The sequence below is a fragment of the Anarrhichthys ocellatus genome, unplaced genomic scaffold (genome assembly GCF_004355925.1).
Source record: "Anarrhichthys ocellatus isolate YVR2014 unplaced genomic scaffold, GSC_Weel_1.0 scaffold76, whole genome shotgun sequence".
Taxonomy (NCBI): Eukaryota; Metazoa; Chordata; class Actinopteri; order Perciformes; family Anarhichadidae; genus Anarrhichthys; species Anarrhichthys ocellatus.
The window spans coordinates 1,752,671-1,768,794 of record NW_022280106.1 but is presented as its reverse complement, the minus strand read 5'-3'; the positions used below and the strand labels follow the sequence as shown (position 1 = coordinate 1,768,794).

General features: G+C 42.6%; 1 protein-coding gene and 1 pseudogene across 1 annotated transcript; both read right to left on the bottom strand.

The window, feature by feature from the left end:
- Window positions 1-2,107, bottom strand: part of LOC116397961 (ectonucleotide pyrophosphatase/phosphodiesterase family member 7-like) — a 13,424-nt pseudogene extending 11,317 nt beyond the window's left edge.
- Window positions 2,108-4,612: 2,505 nt separating this feature from the next.
- Window positions 4,613-14,114, bottom strand: LOC116397939 (ectonucleotide pyrophosphatase/phosphodiesterase family member 7-like). Its single transcript, XM_031873848.1, has 6 exons — window positions 13,678-14,114; window positions 12,975-13,120; window positions 11,473-12,105; window positions 10,962-11,193; window positions 5,619-5,742; window positions 4,613-5,297 (listed from the first exon to the last, which is right to left on the bottom strand). Exons 1-6 carry the CDS (start codon window positions 13,934-13,936, stop codon window positions 5,276-5,278), a joined length of 1,416 nt encoding a protein of 471 aa, XP_031729708.1. The 5' UTR covers window positions 13,937-14,114; the 3' UTR covers window positions 4,613-5,275.
- Between the last annotated feature and the right edge of the window lie 2,010 nt (window positions 14,115-16,124).

The window sequence follows — 16,124 nt, the reverse complement described above, 5'->3', positions numbered from 1 at the left end:
CAGCATCCCCTCTTTAGGAAGCAGCATCCCAGCTGGACCATAATCCAACAATTGCAACTTTATATCCTTGAAACTGAAGCCAGGGATCTTAGAGAGAATGATCTTCTTAACTAGTCCATCTCGTAGAATTGTAGTCATCCCGTGGTCAGAAGTGATGATAATGTTGAGCTGGTCAGTAAGGCCATGGTCTTGGATCTTCTTCCTGATGTAGCCCACCGTACGGTCCACTTGCTGGACCATCTCACGAAGTTCTGGGGAATCTGGTCCGAAGTCGTGCCCAACCAAATCTGGTTCTCCAAAGTACAAGGAGACAAAGTCCAGGTCTCGTTGGTGGAGCCACTCTCCAATCACCTTGTTGATGTTCAGCCTCCAATCTGTCTCGTTCGAATGATCATAGAAACGAGGTTCCACTTGCCAGCCTTCACAGTCTCTCCTTTGTAGGTGGCTGCTGTGCCAGGGAAATGCAGAGAACCTGCTTTTAGACCCTGGAAGAATGCAAAACAATTATTAATTCATTACAAAAATACTCCTTTAATTGTGATGGTAAATTAACTGTACTTTTATAGCGCTTTTCTAGTCTTTCCGACCACTCAAAGCACTTGTGATCTCACATAGAGTTGCAGAGCAAGCATGTAGAAAACAGAACGATGGATCTAAAGAACCTGTCTGTGCTGTTATCCAGATGGGTAAGCTGCCATTGTCCCAGTAGGAATCAACAAACTGAGTCATGTAGTATTGCTTCTTCTCCTGAGTGGTAGTGTTGAACCACATGTGGATTACTCCGTGATTCTCGATGCAACGTCCTGAGGGAAGGGAAAGAACTTTTATATGTTTGTAATAACCTTTGAACCTTATCCTAAATTCTAATAGTGAGATGGTGGTCTTTGGCCCTGCTTAACCAATTTGATCAAGGAACGACTAACTTCCAACTGTCTGATTTCTCAGCCAAGAATACATGAACTTATGATTCTTTCCTCTCTTTTGATCAGCATATGAAAAAAAATGACCAAGATCGCCCTTTTCCACCTATGCAATATAGCTCAAATTAGGTTTTTGCTGTCTTCTTCATGATCCTAACTCAAACCGTTTTATTCACCAAACTTTATTATTGTAACATGTTTTTGTCAGACCTAGTGCTAAAGTCTGCAAACAGTTCAGAATGCTATACAATTCAAAATAAGTCAACAGGCTGCAGGACCTTTTCCTATCGTACCCCAGTCCTCTGCAATAAGCTCCCTGATGACATCAGACAGTCTGACTGATGACAAATGATGGAATGCAATATAAAACTACCAAAAAAAGACCAACTCACTAAGTTAGAACCGTTCAAAACCAACTCACTACAGCATGGAAAGTTTTTGCCATTATGTGTTGTAAACAGTGTTCGAAATACCCAGTGGCAATCAGGGGGTCCTGTCATCCATGGACATTAGATCAGTAGTTAGGATCTAATGCCCATCTTCAGCTTGAGTTAAAGCCAACACTGAGAACACCACATTCAATTCCTTAAATTATTAATGAATGCATACAAAATCAAATTCACCCAAACCAAATATGTTTGTGAGCACCCATCCCTGCTTTGGTTTCAGGAGTGGGGGCCTGTTCCCACTACTCTGGAGATAAACCTTCCTTTTATGTAAACTATCTTTTACATAATTCAATAATTGTTCGACAGTAGACAATGTATCTCTCCAGTCAGTGAGTATACAGAATGTGTGCATGACATCACTTATGCATTTACACACCAAACTGAGGCAATTGAAAGGGCTTGGCAGATTGGCCACCGTTTATAATATAAAGCACTAAACTGTTGCTTTTACCTGACAGCATTGTGAAGTGAGAAGGGCTGGTAATGGTGAGGAAGGGTGGAGTAACATAGGCTGCCTTCACCCCATCCTTAGCCATCTTATCCGGGTTAGGGGTTTCAACATCTCGGTCATAGTCCCAGCGGAAGCCATCGAAGGAGGGGAGCAGCAGCTTGTTTCTGGTGGACCCAGTGAATACTGGTGGACCCAGTGAATACTGATGGCAGCTCATCTCCTGGTGGAGCAGCAGCACAGGGAGAGCTGGCAATGAGGCAGAGGACAGCAAGGCAGAGCCGCGCCATGACTGAGGATTTAGAATCCAATAGTTTCCTGTAACGGGTGTAGTTAGGACCCAGGAGCAGTACGACAACACCAGGACTGGTATGATTTAAGTTCTTTATTTTCAACACAGGACAGGCAGAATATTCTCCGGAAGAATCAGCGACAGGATTCTCGGGGTCAAGTACAGAAAGGCTGAGTAAGTTACCAGGGCAGAGGCAAGGCGAGGTAGTCCGGAACAGGCAGGGTCGGCAACAGGGAATCAGTCCATGGGTGAATGCGGGAAAGTTTAGCATGAATGCAGAGAACGATCTGGCAGTGAGTGCGTGTGAGGCAGGGGTTTAAATAGTGAAGAGGCAGAGTGAGCAGGTGAGAGTGATGAGCTGATGAGGTGAGTGTGACTGGCAGGTGCACTGAATGAACTGATTAGATGAGTGAAAGGTGGAAAAAGCTAGATAGAAGTGACAGAGCTGTGACAGTTTCCACTTTATTTAGACTTTTTCAGATGTGCTGAATTTGTCTCCTAAAAATGTCCTGAAAAAAGACGTTGTTGTTCTTCCCGTCTTACTGCAGTAGTATGGCTGACATTACCCTGTGGAAAGTATGAGATTGTATGGTGCAATGTTAGTAGATACACCCCTAGTCAATGTCTGTACTAAATATGAGATATCAGTTAGCCCTTATCAACCCATAAACCAAAGTTGTATACCTTGAGTGTAATACAGTGATATGATAAGAATCCTTTAAAACCGCAATAGGTGAGACGGGCATAACATGACAAGACATTTGCCACAAATCAAGAGGCCATTCCCTTTAAGTTCCCATTATTATTATTATTATTATTATTTTTGACATAAAACAGAGTTACATATATATTACTCCAACTCAGACCCTTTGAAAGAGAGAGTTGCGACACACTTTATCTGGCCACCACATGGTCACGAGGTTCATGAAGCTCTCAATAGTTATAAACAAATCTGTGCTGTCACCCCGTTTGAATGTTTTTCAATAGCAGCAACTGTATGTGCAGCAATTTTTGGTCAATATTAATGCATAGTGCTAATTTATTACTGCATTTACTACACTTATATTCAATACATATAATAGCATTTTTTCATGGGGAGTGATGAAGGGACAGCATAAATATTTTTTTCGGTTTAAAATTGGAGGGAAATGGAACTGTTCCCATGATGTAAAATATATTTACAGTATGTATGCATTTACTATTTATCATGCTTTTATGGCAGTGTTGGTAATTCACTTATTCTTCCACCAGACACAGGCCAGAAGTGTCCCAGAAGCTGCACTCCTCTGCTCCATAGGCGCCTGATGATTGAGTTGACTTTTTCATGGAACGATTCAATTGTTTGTTAAATTCCCCCCTTGTTTCTCCAATGTGACTGTTGGTTGATCAAATTCACCTGCCACCGGCCAAGTTCACCTACATTTGGCCAGTGGAGGGTGCTAATGTCCAACCTAGAAGACTGCGGTCAAAATAACTTATCTTATGTTATGACATTCACATAAACATGCACAATAAGTGAAAATCAAAGAATGCCAGCAACTGCTCATTTTAATCCATGAAAAATGTTTGGTCAATAGTGCAAAAACATAAAAGGCAAACAATTGCATTCAACAAAACATTTGACTACATATTATGGCCAGGGAGAGGACATGTTTTCTTTGAATAGCACAACCTTGCTAGGTACAAGACAGTCATGTTATCTTGTTGAGCAAGCTACCATTCATTCATTGTAATCCGTCAGGAGCTGCACAACCCCCCATACTTTTCACCAGTCTTTTGTCATTCCAGTGAGCTCAGACCCTGAAATGGAGCCAGGCCTGTCCAAAGGATTTAACCAGAGGAACAGACATGGCTTTGACCCCGACATCGCCGTGGGATGGGTGTCGAGGACACAAATATGTCCATCCCACCGAACAAGGCCGCTGACACTTCCACGCTGCATGTAGAGTGTGCACGCTGCATGTAGAGTGTGCACGCTGCATGTAGAGGGTGCACGCTGCATGTAGAGGGTGGGTCTCTTACTGCCTGTTTTCCTTTTTGCAGAAAACATTCATTACAACTTAGAGTTGATTCTCCATTATTTGTATATTTTATTGACTTGCACTGTATTCATTTTTACATCCTACTTTAAATATGCTTTCACATGTTACATCATGTCTTACATGCCTGTACAGTCTGTCTATTGAAACAATCTCTTCTCACACATTTTAAACGTGGTCGCTGCCTACTACTGCCGAATGTGCAAACAGCCATAACAGATTGGCACCAACAAAGTACGATATTAATGTTTTATTCAGCCCATGTGACTGTGACAGCTTTCACTCCAAGCGGACAGCTGCGCCATTCAATTTCAACATGGTGAGCTGGTATTATAATCCAATATCAGCACATATACATTTAAATGAAGTAAATGTGCATACACTGTTATCCAGCTATAGGCAGCAGATCTGTGGTGCAGTTTCTTATGCGAGACAGAAATAAGGTACATGAATAAGATATTTCCCATCAAGACAACTTTATTTCTGGTTGGTCACACAAGGGAAACTAATACTGAACCAACAAAAATATTTTTGTTTAAGGCAATTCCCTGTTATTAATAGAGGATATAATAGGTTTTACACACCATAACCTCATTACTTAGCTGTAATTGAAGGTGTTACTGGTAGCTTTAAGCAAAGTTGATATAAAGAAAGGACAAAGTCATCATGAAGAATTCACACTGAATCAAAGTCAACAATAAAGCACTCAGGCTGCACAATAGTCTACATTTATGGAATGTTAGGACATTTAATTTAATCTGCATTTGTATTGTGATCTTTATGAAAATATCCTCAGTGACAATCTTGGGATGCATTTGCCTTATTTTGTCATTTATGAGAAAACAGTGAAATGTTCAAATATGTAAAAGAATTCTTACATCCATACAAAAAAATCAAGTACTTATTTCTTGGTCAATACCTAATTGAGATGCTTCCAGCCACCAAACAAACCAGGTCATTACCTCCATGGACATGACAATAATTATTCACTGTTACCTTCAGTCAAGAGGTATTTACATTTTTTTTAATTAACGGAAAATGATTCCTTTAACAAGGAGAATAGTGTTTTTTTTCCAAAACATCAATCTGAATCTCAAAAACGGCTTTGCCTCACGTCTTTAACTTCTTCACCAGCAGCATGTTTTGAAACTGAAGAAAGAGAGAAAAGACCACAGAGAGGTCAAGTGAGAAAGAACAAAATTTGGAATGAATACATAAAACTGTATCGTCTCCACCTTTTGTTATAGGATGAAGGAACATCAATCTTTGACAAGAGTGTAATATTGATCTGGATGGTATTCTATTATTAATATATTTATAATTCTAAATCACACATATGTATAAAATCAGACTGACATGTTGAATTTACATTGTCAAGTTGCATAGCAGTCATGGATAAGAGTGACTTGGCCAGGAGAGGGCAACACACAAATTATAATTAATGGTTATAACATGATTACAGCCTGTTACCTCCTTTCTGTTCTGCTCCTTTTGAACCAAGCATAGGAAGTGGTCACTGTGAACACCAGTACCAGAAACCCAATCACTGCTGATAGGCCGACGACCACTTGTAACTGGACATTTATTTCTGGATCTGCAGACAGACAGAAACATATTAGAAGAGAGAGATAACTATACAGAAAAAACAACACAGAAAGGGACATTCACAGAGAGGATGATGCTTTTATCACTAATGTTAGTAGAAAGTTGGATTTATGGATGTGTTTCAGGGTATCTGTTATCTAGACATTGGTTATCTTGTGTTGTACAGTATATTGCCACACTATCTGTTCTCTGAATCTAAGAGTGGTGATGACAGTGTGGTTTTCTGGCAGGTCAAGTCAAAAGTCCATCATATGGCCATCATCTGTTCCTTATCAATTTATCCCTGTTAACACTCCGAGTGTTAAGTGTACATCTGTGTCATGTACACAACTGCTATGTATAGGTAGGTACTGATGCGACATATCTTTGGAAAGCTATGATTCTTGTGATTCGATTGATGCAAACCATTTCAAGATACAATCACAACAGCAGGTACAATCAACGCCTCTGTCAGACCACCAACCAACAATTACAGAATTGAGGCAACTCACCAATAAAGCCTCATAGTAATCCACCCATCGATAATATTCAGACAAAACGGACTTGTTACATTGACAAAGGTTCAGACGATCCAATCCAGTAAAATATTTAGTCCAAAACACATTATTAAGTCAATAAATAGCCACGGACTGCTGTTGCATCATTTCAAATTAGCCGGTAGATATGCCTAATTATTTATGTATTTTCTGTCCTAACTCTAGTTTGCATGTAAACATTGCTGATATCTGGCTCTCAAAATGAAAGGCTGCCCTCTGACCTTTCGATTGACTCCTCACTTGACCCAATAGGAGCTTCCGTCTCCTGTCCACAGCCTACAATAGCCAACAAGAGTCCGCGTTGAAGGAAAGAGCCTGCCCCTCTTCTTTCGTGTAAAGACCGAGCCAATTACAACCGATCGTTCTGATGACTGACTCTTCGTATAACCAATGAAATTTCGAAAACGACGATGTGCTGCTTCTGTGGTTAGATTTAAAGCCACAACACGGAAGTAACTGCGTAACAGCGAGTCTGCTGTCTGCGTCCGTGCGTAAAATGCAAAGTGTGGTTTTTGAGAGTTTTGGAGACTTTAGGAAAGTGAATAATGGTGAAATAACTTATAAATTACTGTATTTCGATATAAATAAGCTTTATTTTTAATTATGAATACACATTTTGTAGATTACCTTTCCCCAGTGAATCTACTGACCTGTTGGGGGAGGGAGGTGTTTGTGTGTGTGAAGTTTTATTACCCCTCTGTTTCACTGTGTGTGTCTTTAGGTGTTACTGCTGATCTGGCGGAGGTATATATATAGATAGAGTAGATATATACAGTATATATATATATATATATATATATATGTATATACCTACATAAGGAGGTGTGTGTGTGTGTGCCTTCACCCCTCTGTGTTTCATTGTGTGAACTGCTCACATGTGAGGCAGCGAGCTGTAAAAAAGTAGAATGCAGAAAAGATGGAAAAGTTTTGTCTAGTTTTGTAAATGACTGTTTCTTTATTTTCACATAAAAGGCAATCATGTGATGTAGATTCAGATCAGGAGTGAGTTAGGTATTTTAAGCCTAGGTATGTGACCATGGTTACCAAGCATCTCCAAATGGCCTTTTTTGTAAAGCGCCTAGACATACCCTTAGAAAAACATGTGTAAAATATAAATTTTCTGTGGTATTGTTATCAAATTTGAACTTGGACTAGGTAAGGCTTCATGCTGTGGTCCCATTGTCTTTTCCAGCTAATAAGTCCCAGCTATAGTCATCTGCAGGCATCTGTTTGCAAATAAATATTCAGGCGGAAATACAATCCTACTTCAGTGTGTTCAAACTTCTATTACTCAATGCCAGTAGCACTTACAGTGATTCTGAAAAAACTTCAGAGTGTTACCTTTCAAAAGAGACCAAAACCATGTAGGTACTCCAAATGGTTCAAGAACAGTTTTCAATTTACTCTGGGTATGCCTTGGATATGCATTTTAGGCTAATTTTACAGGAATGGTAAAGTCATAATATAAAATTATTTTGATGACTTACATTTTTTTGTAGAAAAATGGAAACAATGGGCACGTTCTATGTAGAGCTTTTAGCGTATTATGGAGTTAGCCAGGTGGAAGTAGCTATGTTGGGTACCCCTGGTTCTGGAAAAAAAAGTATTTTTTTCATAGACAGTGACTGACAGTTGCACTTGATGCTTTAGTAGGCATTGGAAATCTCCGGTTTGAATCACAAGTACAAAAAAGCCCAAAAAATTCTTGCATATTGACCAGCCATACAGAGTCCAGCCATATACTTGCAGCAAGCTGAGCATTGAGTAACTGTGGCAATTCAAACTGTTTTTTCATGGCTTAACAGATAAAAGGCTATGATTTGGTGTTCTTGTTTTTTAAACCTTATCGTCTGCAGCTCTTCATTAAAAGCAATCATGAAACAGTCAAATGAAACTGATATCTAAGTACAAACAGGAACACCACTAAACTGCAAACCACAGTCACATCCCATAAAAGTAGTGCGACAGCTGACCACAGAGAGACATTTAAAAAGCAAACAACTGTGTTATAATACCTGTGATACAACCTTATGCACTAGAGAACTCATAAAAATGTACATTCTAATTAATAGCAGAAGTACAATAGCAGGAGTCTCAGAGCCACCCATGTTCCAGACTGCCTGGCCATGGTCTCGAGGTCTCTCTGGTGAGAGAGTGGAGGTTGCGGAGGCTGAGAACCCTTGATTGACACGTCAGACCCCGTGAAAGGTTCAATAGCAACATTTTGGTGTCTAAAATCATAAGAAAATTATTTGTCACTTGCAATTGTCACTAAATGTCTTTTAAAAGCTTACTAATACCCGGTATTCATTATTCAAACTGCAAAAAATGTATTCACAAATAAGAATAGTGAGTGAGAGAGACAATATTCTGGCGTAAATGTCCCAGCCAGCCAGAACCGCAACTGGTTGGGTCTTCACGTCTGTTTGTGGACCTAAACCGACCCCCTTTGAACAAAGTTGTAACGGTGCCTTTTGTGAGAACCTGGATTAAAGCAGGACATCATCCGTCCTCTTCTTGGATTCCAGGACGAAGAAGCCAAGCCAAGGTCTGTCTGTCGGGTTCGAGCCTGTGCATGTGTGTCTAGAGGGGCAGTCTTTTATGGTTGTAATAAGCCGTTAGTCAGTCAACAAGGGGATCCTCCCACGCCGAGTGGCTTTCCCTCACCTGCTCAAGTCTAGTCTCAAGTCAATGTGTGAGTGAAGTCCCACCTGGACTCGAACCAACTGTATGAACCATTTCAATCTGGATTCAGATCTTATCACAGCACAGAAACTGCCCCAATCAAAGTCAGCAATGACCTCCTCTGATGACCACTCCCTCAACATCCTAATACTGGTCGACCTCAGTGCAGCCTTTGACACCATCAACCACTCCATCCTCCTTTCCTGTCTCGAGTCCTTCCTCCACATTACTGCACAGCCCTCTCCTGGTTCAAATCATACCTCTCCGACCGTGAACAGTTCATTAGTATCAACAAATTCAAGTCTGACACAGCCCCAGTCTCTCAAGGTGTCCCCCAAGGTTCAGTACTCAGTCCCCTCCTCTTCATCCTCTACCTGCTCCCCCTTGGCGACATCATACGCCACCATGGTCCTCACTTACACTGCTATGCTGACGACACCCAGCTCTACATCTCCACCAAATCCATCACCCACTCCACCATCACCAACTGCCTCACAGATATAAAAACCTGGATGCAAGCCAACTTCCTCAAACTCAACAGCGACAAATCTGAAGTCCTCACCATCGGCCCAAAATCATTAAACAAATCCCACCACAACTTCTCTCTCTCTGCATCGATGGCACCACTGTTACTGCCTCCACACATGTCCGTAACCTTGGCATCATTTTCAATCAAACTCTCTCCTTTGAACGCCATGTCAATCACATCACAAAAACCACCTTCTTACATCTCAAAAACATCGCCCGTCTCCGCCCCTCCCTCTCCTCCTCAGCCGCTGAAACACTCATCCACGCCTTCATCACCTCTCGACTGGACTACTGCAACAGCATCCTGTACGGCTCATCCACCAAAATCATCAACATGTATCCAGAACTGAGCTGCCCGTCTGCTCTCCCACTCCACCAGAGACTACATCACCCAAGTCCTTCAAAACCTCCACTGGCTCCCCATACAGCAAAGAATCCAGTCAGTTCAGGATTCTTCTCATCACATACAAAGCCCTTCATAACCTCGCCCTTTCATACCTTTCGGACCTCCTGCATCGACACGCTCCAACCACAACCTCAGATCCGCCGACGCCAACCTCCTTACCCCCCCTACTCTGTCCAAGCATCGGACCTGGGGGGACAGGGCCTTCTCCATTGCTGCCCCCTCCCTCTGGAAGTCTCTCCCCCAGCACCTCAGACATTCTCTGTCACTCACCGCTTTCAAAACTGCACTTAAAACTCACCTATATAAATCTGCTTTTAACTTGTAAAGTCAGTTATGTTTGTTTTTCTTTTTTTTGTGTGTTGTTCCTTACTGTTATGATGTCATCTATTTGGTTTTTATTGTAATTACTTCTGTTTTTACCATGTAAAGTGTCTTTGAGTACCTTTTTATAGCGTAATAAAAAATAAAATGTATTATTATTATTATTATTATTAAGTGCAACTGGAGACCAAATCGCAGACTCGAGTTCCCATCTTTGGTCTGTAGATATGAGATTTCTTACACAAAATACTGCACTGCTTTTGGCTTTGACCTCCGCAAGGCAGCTGGGTGCCCTCCTTGCTTTATCTGTGCATCCCTCTTGCACCCAGTTCACTTTGGATGGCTCCAAGGTCATACTGTGCCCAAATGTGATTTGCCTAAGACTTACCTATAGCTCTATGGCTTTCACACCTTTGTTCACGTTTAAATTTGGATGTGACAGTCCCTTCAGTGGTTGACTCTATCTGTGTCTATGATGCACTATAGTGCTGGAGGTTTGACTCTGGTTCGGTGGCTGCTCTGTCGGGCATGAGTATGTCACATACTATATTTGTACTATATTTTACGGAGTGAATAAACTGAAAGGGAACAAAATGTTATGATGATAAATTCCGTTCCATGAAGAAGAGGTACATCGTGTGATTGCCCCACTGCACGTCTGGTCTCCGTGAAGAGCGGATGACAAGGGATGACAATGGTGACAGATGTATAACATAACACAACATTTCTTACTGTTGTTTTTCTTAGGGCCCAGCATGTGTTTGGTATTGTCCAAGTGTCCGTCGTTGATTTCAGGGTTTACACCCAGTAGGTGGCACATCAGTGGATACACATTAACTGTCTCAAAAGGCCCAGACACCAGGTTTTTCTGGAAATCAGGTCCCACCACCCTGAAGAGAGGCTTCATGTCCATCACTTGATTGTCAAAGCCATGCTCTCCTTTATTGAACTGCACAGGGAACAGCTATTCATGGAGTGAAAACAAGCAAATTAAGTCTCGTGAAAAATTTAAACAATTAACCTGTAATGAGCTACATAATTTTTACATTCTATCATTATGATTCCCTAGGGTTTCAATGCAGAGTTCCTTCAAAGCTATTTAGAAGATTTTTTAGTTTAAGAGTAGATACCACAATCAGCTTTTAAATACATCCTAAGGACTACTTTGGTGACGAAGTGGTTCTAAGATTCAGGTTTGTTATAGTCGTAATACATTTAATGACTGATGTGTGCATTTTCTTACCCCATTGATTACATATCCAGGGTCAGCGATGAGGATGATGGGCAGGAGTCGAGGATGGTTACTGTAGTGCAGTCTGGCTGGCATCTCCTCCTTTTTATACACATGGAGATGAGGATGGCTTCCTTTCAGAGCTTGATAGACCTTCTCCAGCATCCCCTCTTTAGGAAGCAGCATCCCAGCTGGACCATAATCCACCAGATGGAACTTGATATCCCTGAAACTGAAGCCAGGGATCTTAGAGAGGATGATTTCTTCAACTAGTCCATCCCGTAGAACTGTAGTCATCCCGTGGTCAGAAGTGATGATAATGTTGAGCCGGTCAGTAAGGCCATGGTCTTGGATCTTGTCCCGGATGTAGCCTACAGTGCGGTCCACTTGCTGGACCATCTCACGACGTTCTGGGGAATCTGGTCCATATTTGTGGCCAGTTGAATCTGGTTCTCCAAAGTACAAGGAGACAAAGTCCAGGTCTTGTTGGTGGAACCACTCTCCAATCACCTTGTCGATGTTCAGCCTCCAATCTGTCTCGTTCGAATGATCATAGAAACGAGGTTCCACTTGCCTAACCTTCACAGTCTCTCCTTTGTAGGTGGCTGCTGTGCCAGGGAAATGCAGAGAACCTGCTTTTAGACCCTGGAAGAATATAAAACACAACTACTGAAAAGGAGCTCCTCAAAATCTGTTCGTCAAAGAATGAAACATAAGGGCCTGTATCCATGAAGCATTTTTATCTGAGCACCAGTATATTTTTTCTGTTGTCCCCAATGAGGAGAGATTGTATGTGTCTGTATGCGGCCACCTAGAGAAAAAACGCTGCACCCACCATCTATTTCCCGAGCACTCCACCTTTTTTGAGCACCCGCTCTGAGCCGTTTCAGTTGAAAATCTCTGAACTATTCAAAAAAGGCCTGGAGACATGACTGTAAAGAATGGAGGAGCTTTTTATGGCCTGTTTATCTATCTGAGCTTTATATGTTAGACGGTCACTATCATAACAAAGGCCGAAAAGTCCATTTGTGGGAGTAGATTGACTGGGCATACATTGTTGCAGATAAGTGATGGGCTTTTTTTGCTGTGTTGTATCCGATGAATTGTCCTCCTTGCTCTAACGTTACGGCTGTCAGATTAAGAGGTGACAAGCTCATCCTTTCAATAAGTGAGGACAAGCATCCTCAGCTAGGTGCTCATTGTGAAAAAACTATGTCAAACAACTAGATAGTAGCCCAACTAGATAATAGAAAGCAAAGGGACGATGATAGTTGCTGAAATAACGATAGTTAGAGTGATGATATATTGATTGAGATATGTCAAGATATTGTTGACATAGAAACAGAATGACATGCTGGGATGAAGCACTCCCTGGCAACCTGTGGTGTTTTTCTGCTAAAAAGAAGACACTATATGAACAAAGGTCCAAAGTCTTTCATTGACACAAGAACCAGAAATACAGAAAACCGTTAAGCTAGGCAGCAGGTATAAAAAGTTAGATGGATCTAAAGAACCTGTCTTTGGGCTGTTATCCAGATGGGTAAGCTGCCATTGTCCCAGTAGGAATCAACAAACTGAGTCATGTAGTACTGCTTCTTCTCTTGAGTAGTAGTGTTGAACCACATGTTGTGAATTACTCCGTGATTCTCGATGTAACGTCCTAATGAAAAGAGGAAATATAGATGAAAAAATGTAATAGAACAACAAGTCCTGCAGTAGTGAACAGATTGCACACTGAGGGACAACAGATTACAGTTTGTATCATGGTAAAGCATAATATTGGGTTTCTAAATAAAATATAATATAAGAAAGGCCATTAGTCTTTCTTATATTATAGAGAACACACACTTTTGTTGCACACTTTTACATTTGTAAATGTGCATATATTTAGACCGACATCACTTTTAGCTACAATGTGGGTTAAGGGTCGGCTACGTTGGTTCGTCAATCCAGCAATTCAATCAAGACTGAAAAATCTTGACAAACAGACTTTTATAGTCCTAGAAGGATGTGTGGATGCTGGAAAAGACAATTTTTAGTGACTAAAATTTTACATTTAACTTTCATGAGCTGAAAACACACTGTAAAACGTTCTGAGCCTTTTTGTATCATAGCCTTTTAACCACCCTTTTCTGGTTTAATTTTAAAATGTTAATAAAATTTTTTAATTTACATATTGTCAACAAGGTTAATATAGGGAGATAATTTTTACAATACCTGTGAGCAGGGTAAAGTGTGAGGGGCTGGTGATGGTGAGGAAGGGTGGTGTGACGTATTGTGCCTTCACCCCCTCCTGAGCCATCTTATCCAGGTTAGGGGTGTCCACATCTCTGTCATAGTCCCAGCGAAAACCGTCGAAGGAGATGAGCAGCAGTTTGTTCCTGGTGGACCCAGATCCTGAACTGTCGTGCGGTGGCATAACAGCACAGAACGAATTGCCAATGAGGCAGAAGACAGCAAGGCAGAGGAGCAGCATTACAGAGGATTTACACAAAGACTAAGCTAAACTTGTGTTTGTGCAGGTTGAAAGTTCCTGCTTCCCTGACCTTCTCTCCTGTGATCCGTTTACTCTCAGTAGCAACAAACTGTTTTGAACATTGGAATCTGTGTGATTTCTATTCTATTACCAGAGTACTGCACATCACCTGATCTGAAGCAAATCGGACTATGGCAGAGGCAGATAACCTCAGGCTTTATCTGCACTCACACCCATAGATAAACCATTTTATCTTATCATCTCACAAAGACATCCAATCTACATTTCACTAACAAGGACCACGCCAATAACAGTATGAGTTTCGAGAGGTTTATTGCATAGTGGAAAGATTGTTAGATTCAAGAAGTGGAAGGGATCGAGGGATGAAATAGATATAGGGTAGGGGTAGAGGGATGAAGGGGAGTAGGGTAGAGGGATGATGGGATGTGGGGGTAGGGAGGAAGGGATGTGGGGGTAGGGGTCGAAGTAGAGGGATGAAGGGATGAAGGGGTCGAGGGGTGGAGGGATGAAGGGGTCGATGGATGAAGGGATGAAGGGGTCGAGGGATGAAGGGGTCGATGGATGAAGGGGTCGAGGGATGAAGGGATGAAGGGGTCAAGGGATGAAGGGATAAAGGGGTTGAGGGATGAAGGGATGAAGGGGTCGAGGGATGAAGGGATGAAGGGATGTAGGGTAGAGGGATGAAGAGATGTCAGGAAGAAGAAACGAGGAGGGTTTGTAGAAAGAAGGTTAGGCGATCGATGAGGGACCGTTGATGTCCGGCAACTGGCGGGAACGGGGGGACTGGAGACTGTAGGGTGGGGGCCATCTCTTCGGAAGCTCTGGCGGAGCAGAGTCCCCAAAAGATAGCTCCATAAAGACTGATGCCGATGGCCGTTTCTGGAGTCGTTCGGGTTGGTACGAATTTACCTGAGGTACGCGGGGAAAGACCGACGATCGCGTATCTTGAGGGTGTGGTTGGAAATTCCTTGGCTTTAAGAGGTGGCGGCGGCGCCGAGTAAACTCGGGGGGTATTCTGGATTGGGCCAAGATATGGCGGAAGTGGTGGTGAGCCCGAGACCGTAACAGGGATCTTGCGGGGAATTCGGCTGGCTGAAATCTGGGCTTAAGTAGTCGCGGATGGGTTCGTACGGACTCGAGTACGAGTCTGGTCGGAAACGGTAGATGGTTGAAGTGGACCGTATTGGTTGGTCTTGCGGCATTTGAGGCGATAGACGACCGTGTCGGGAGGATGGATGTGATGTCGAACGCGATGGCATGTCGGGACAGATGGAGTCCAAGGCGGTGAACTCGGAGCAGCGAAAGAAGCTGGCAAGAACGTGGACTTCAATGCTTTGTCCGTGAAGGGAGACGGATGACCTGGGCTGGGAGTGAGGATGCCGCAGGTGAGGAGGTCCGAAGTGAGGGGCAGCCGTTTAGGCGCTATATTCCGAATGGATGGCAATGGTCTTGATGGACCGTTCATGCCCCAAAAGAATGGCTACTATGACTATGGAATGCATTTCGTAGATCGCGGAGGAAGGTGTGGGGGATGAGAATTCAAGCGGCCGAAGACCGATTGTCACTGTAGAAGCCGTCGAAGCTGATCGAGGGTGCTGCGTCTGTGAAAAGCTGGATGTCTTCCGGCTTAGTGATGTGTTCGTCGTGGAAGTTGGAGATGCCGAGAGGAACTGGTGTCGGTTTAGCTCGGTTTACGTGTTTCGTCAAGTGTGACGTGGTCATGGAGGTTTGTAGCGGCGGCGGGGACTAATGGGATGTGTGGCAAGGAGGATTTTGTTTAATCTATTGATTCTATTTATCTGGTGGAGAAAAGCCAAGTGTTTAGACCGTGTGCTGGGTTTGAAGAAGGCCATGGTTGAGCATCTGGGCCTGCGACATAGTGGCTGGCTACATAATTAAATACTCTTCCGTGCCAGTGGGTGGCAGTAGGTAGCACGATAATGGCCGTGGTGATTAAGCCAGTAGAATTAAGAGATGCACCGAGAGGTTGTGGTGACAAGATGTTTGTCCGGGTTCAGGTAAGAAAATTTTTTTTTTCCAGCTGCTCTTGGACGGACGCATGGCGGAGTAATACACGTCCTTCCGAAGGAAATGAAAAAAAAAAAAGGTACCGGTAGTTGGGATCGGTGGTAAGGACTTGGAGATGCTGGTGATGTCTGCGAGGCGA

What these genes read in the sequence shown, in the direction of transcription:
- LOC116397939 (XM_031873848.1), bottom strand. Translation starts at nt 13,936, where the DNA reads ATGCTGCTCCTCTGCCTTGCTGTCTTCTGCCTCATTGGCAATTCGTTC. An exon ending in ACACTTTACCCTGCTCACAG is followed by an intron (nt 13,121 to 13,677) that starts GTATTGTAAAAA and finishes TCTTTTCATTAG; the next exon opens with GACGTTACATCGAGAATCAC. An exon ending in GGATAACAGCCCAAAGACAG is followed by an intron (nt 12,106 to 12,974) that starts GTTCTTTAGATC and finishes ATATTCTTCCAG; the next exon opens with GGTCTAAAAGCAGGTTCTCT.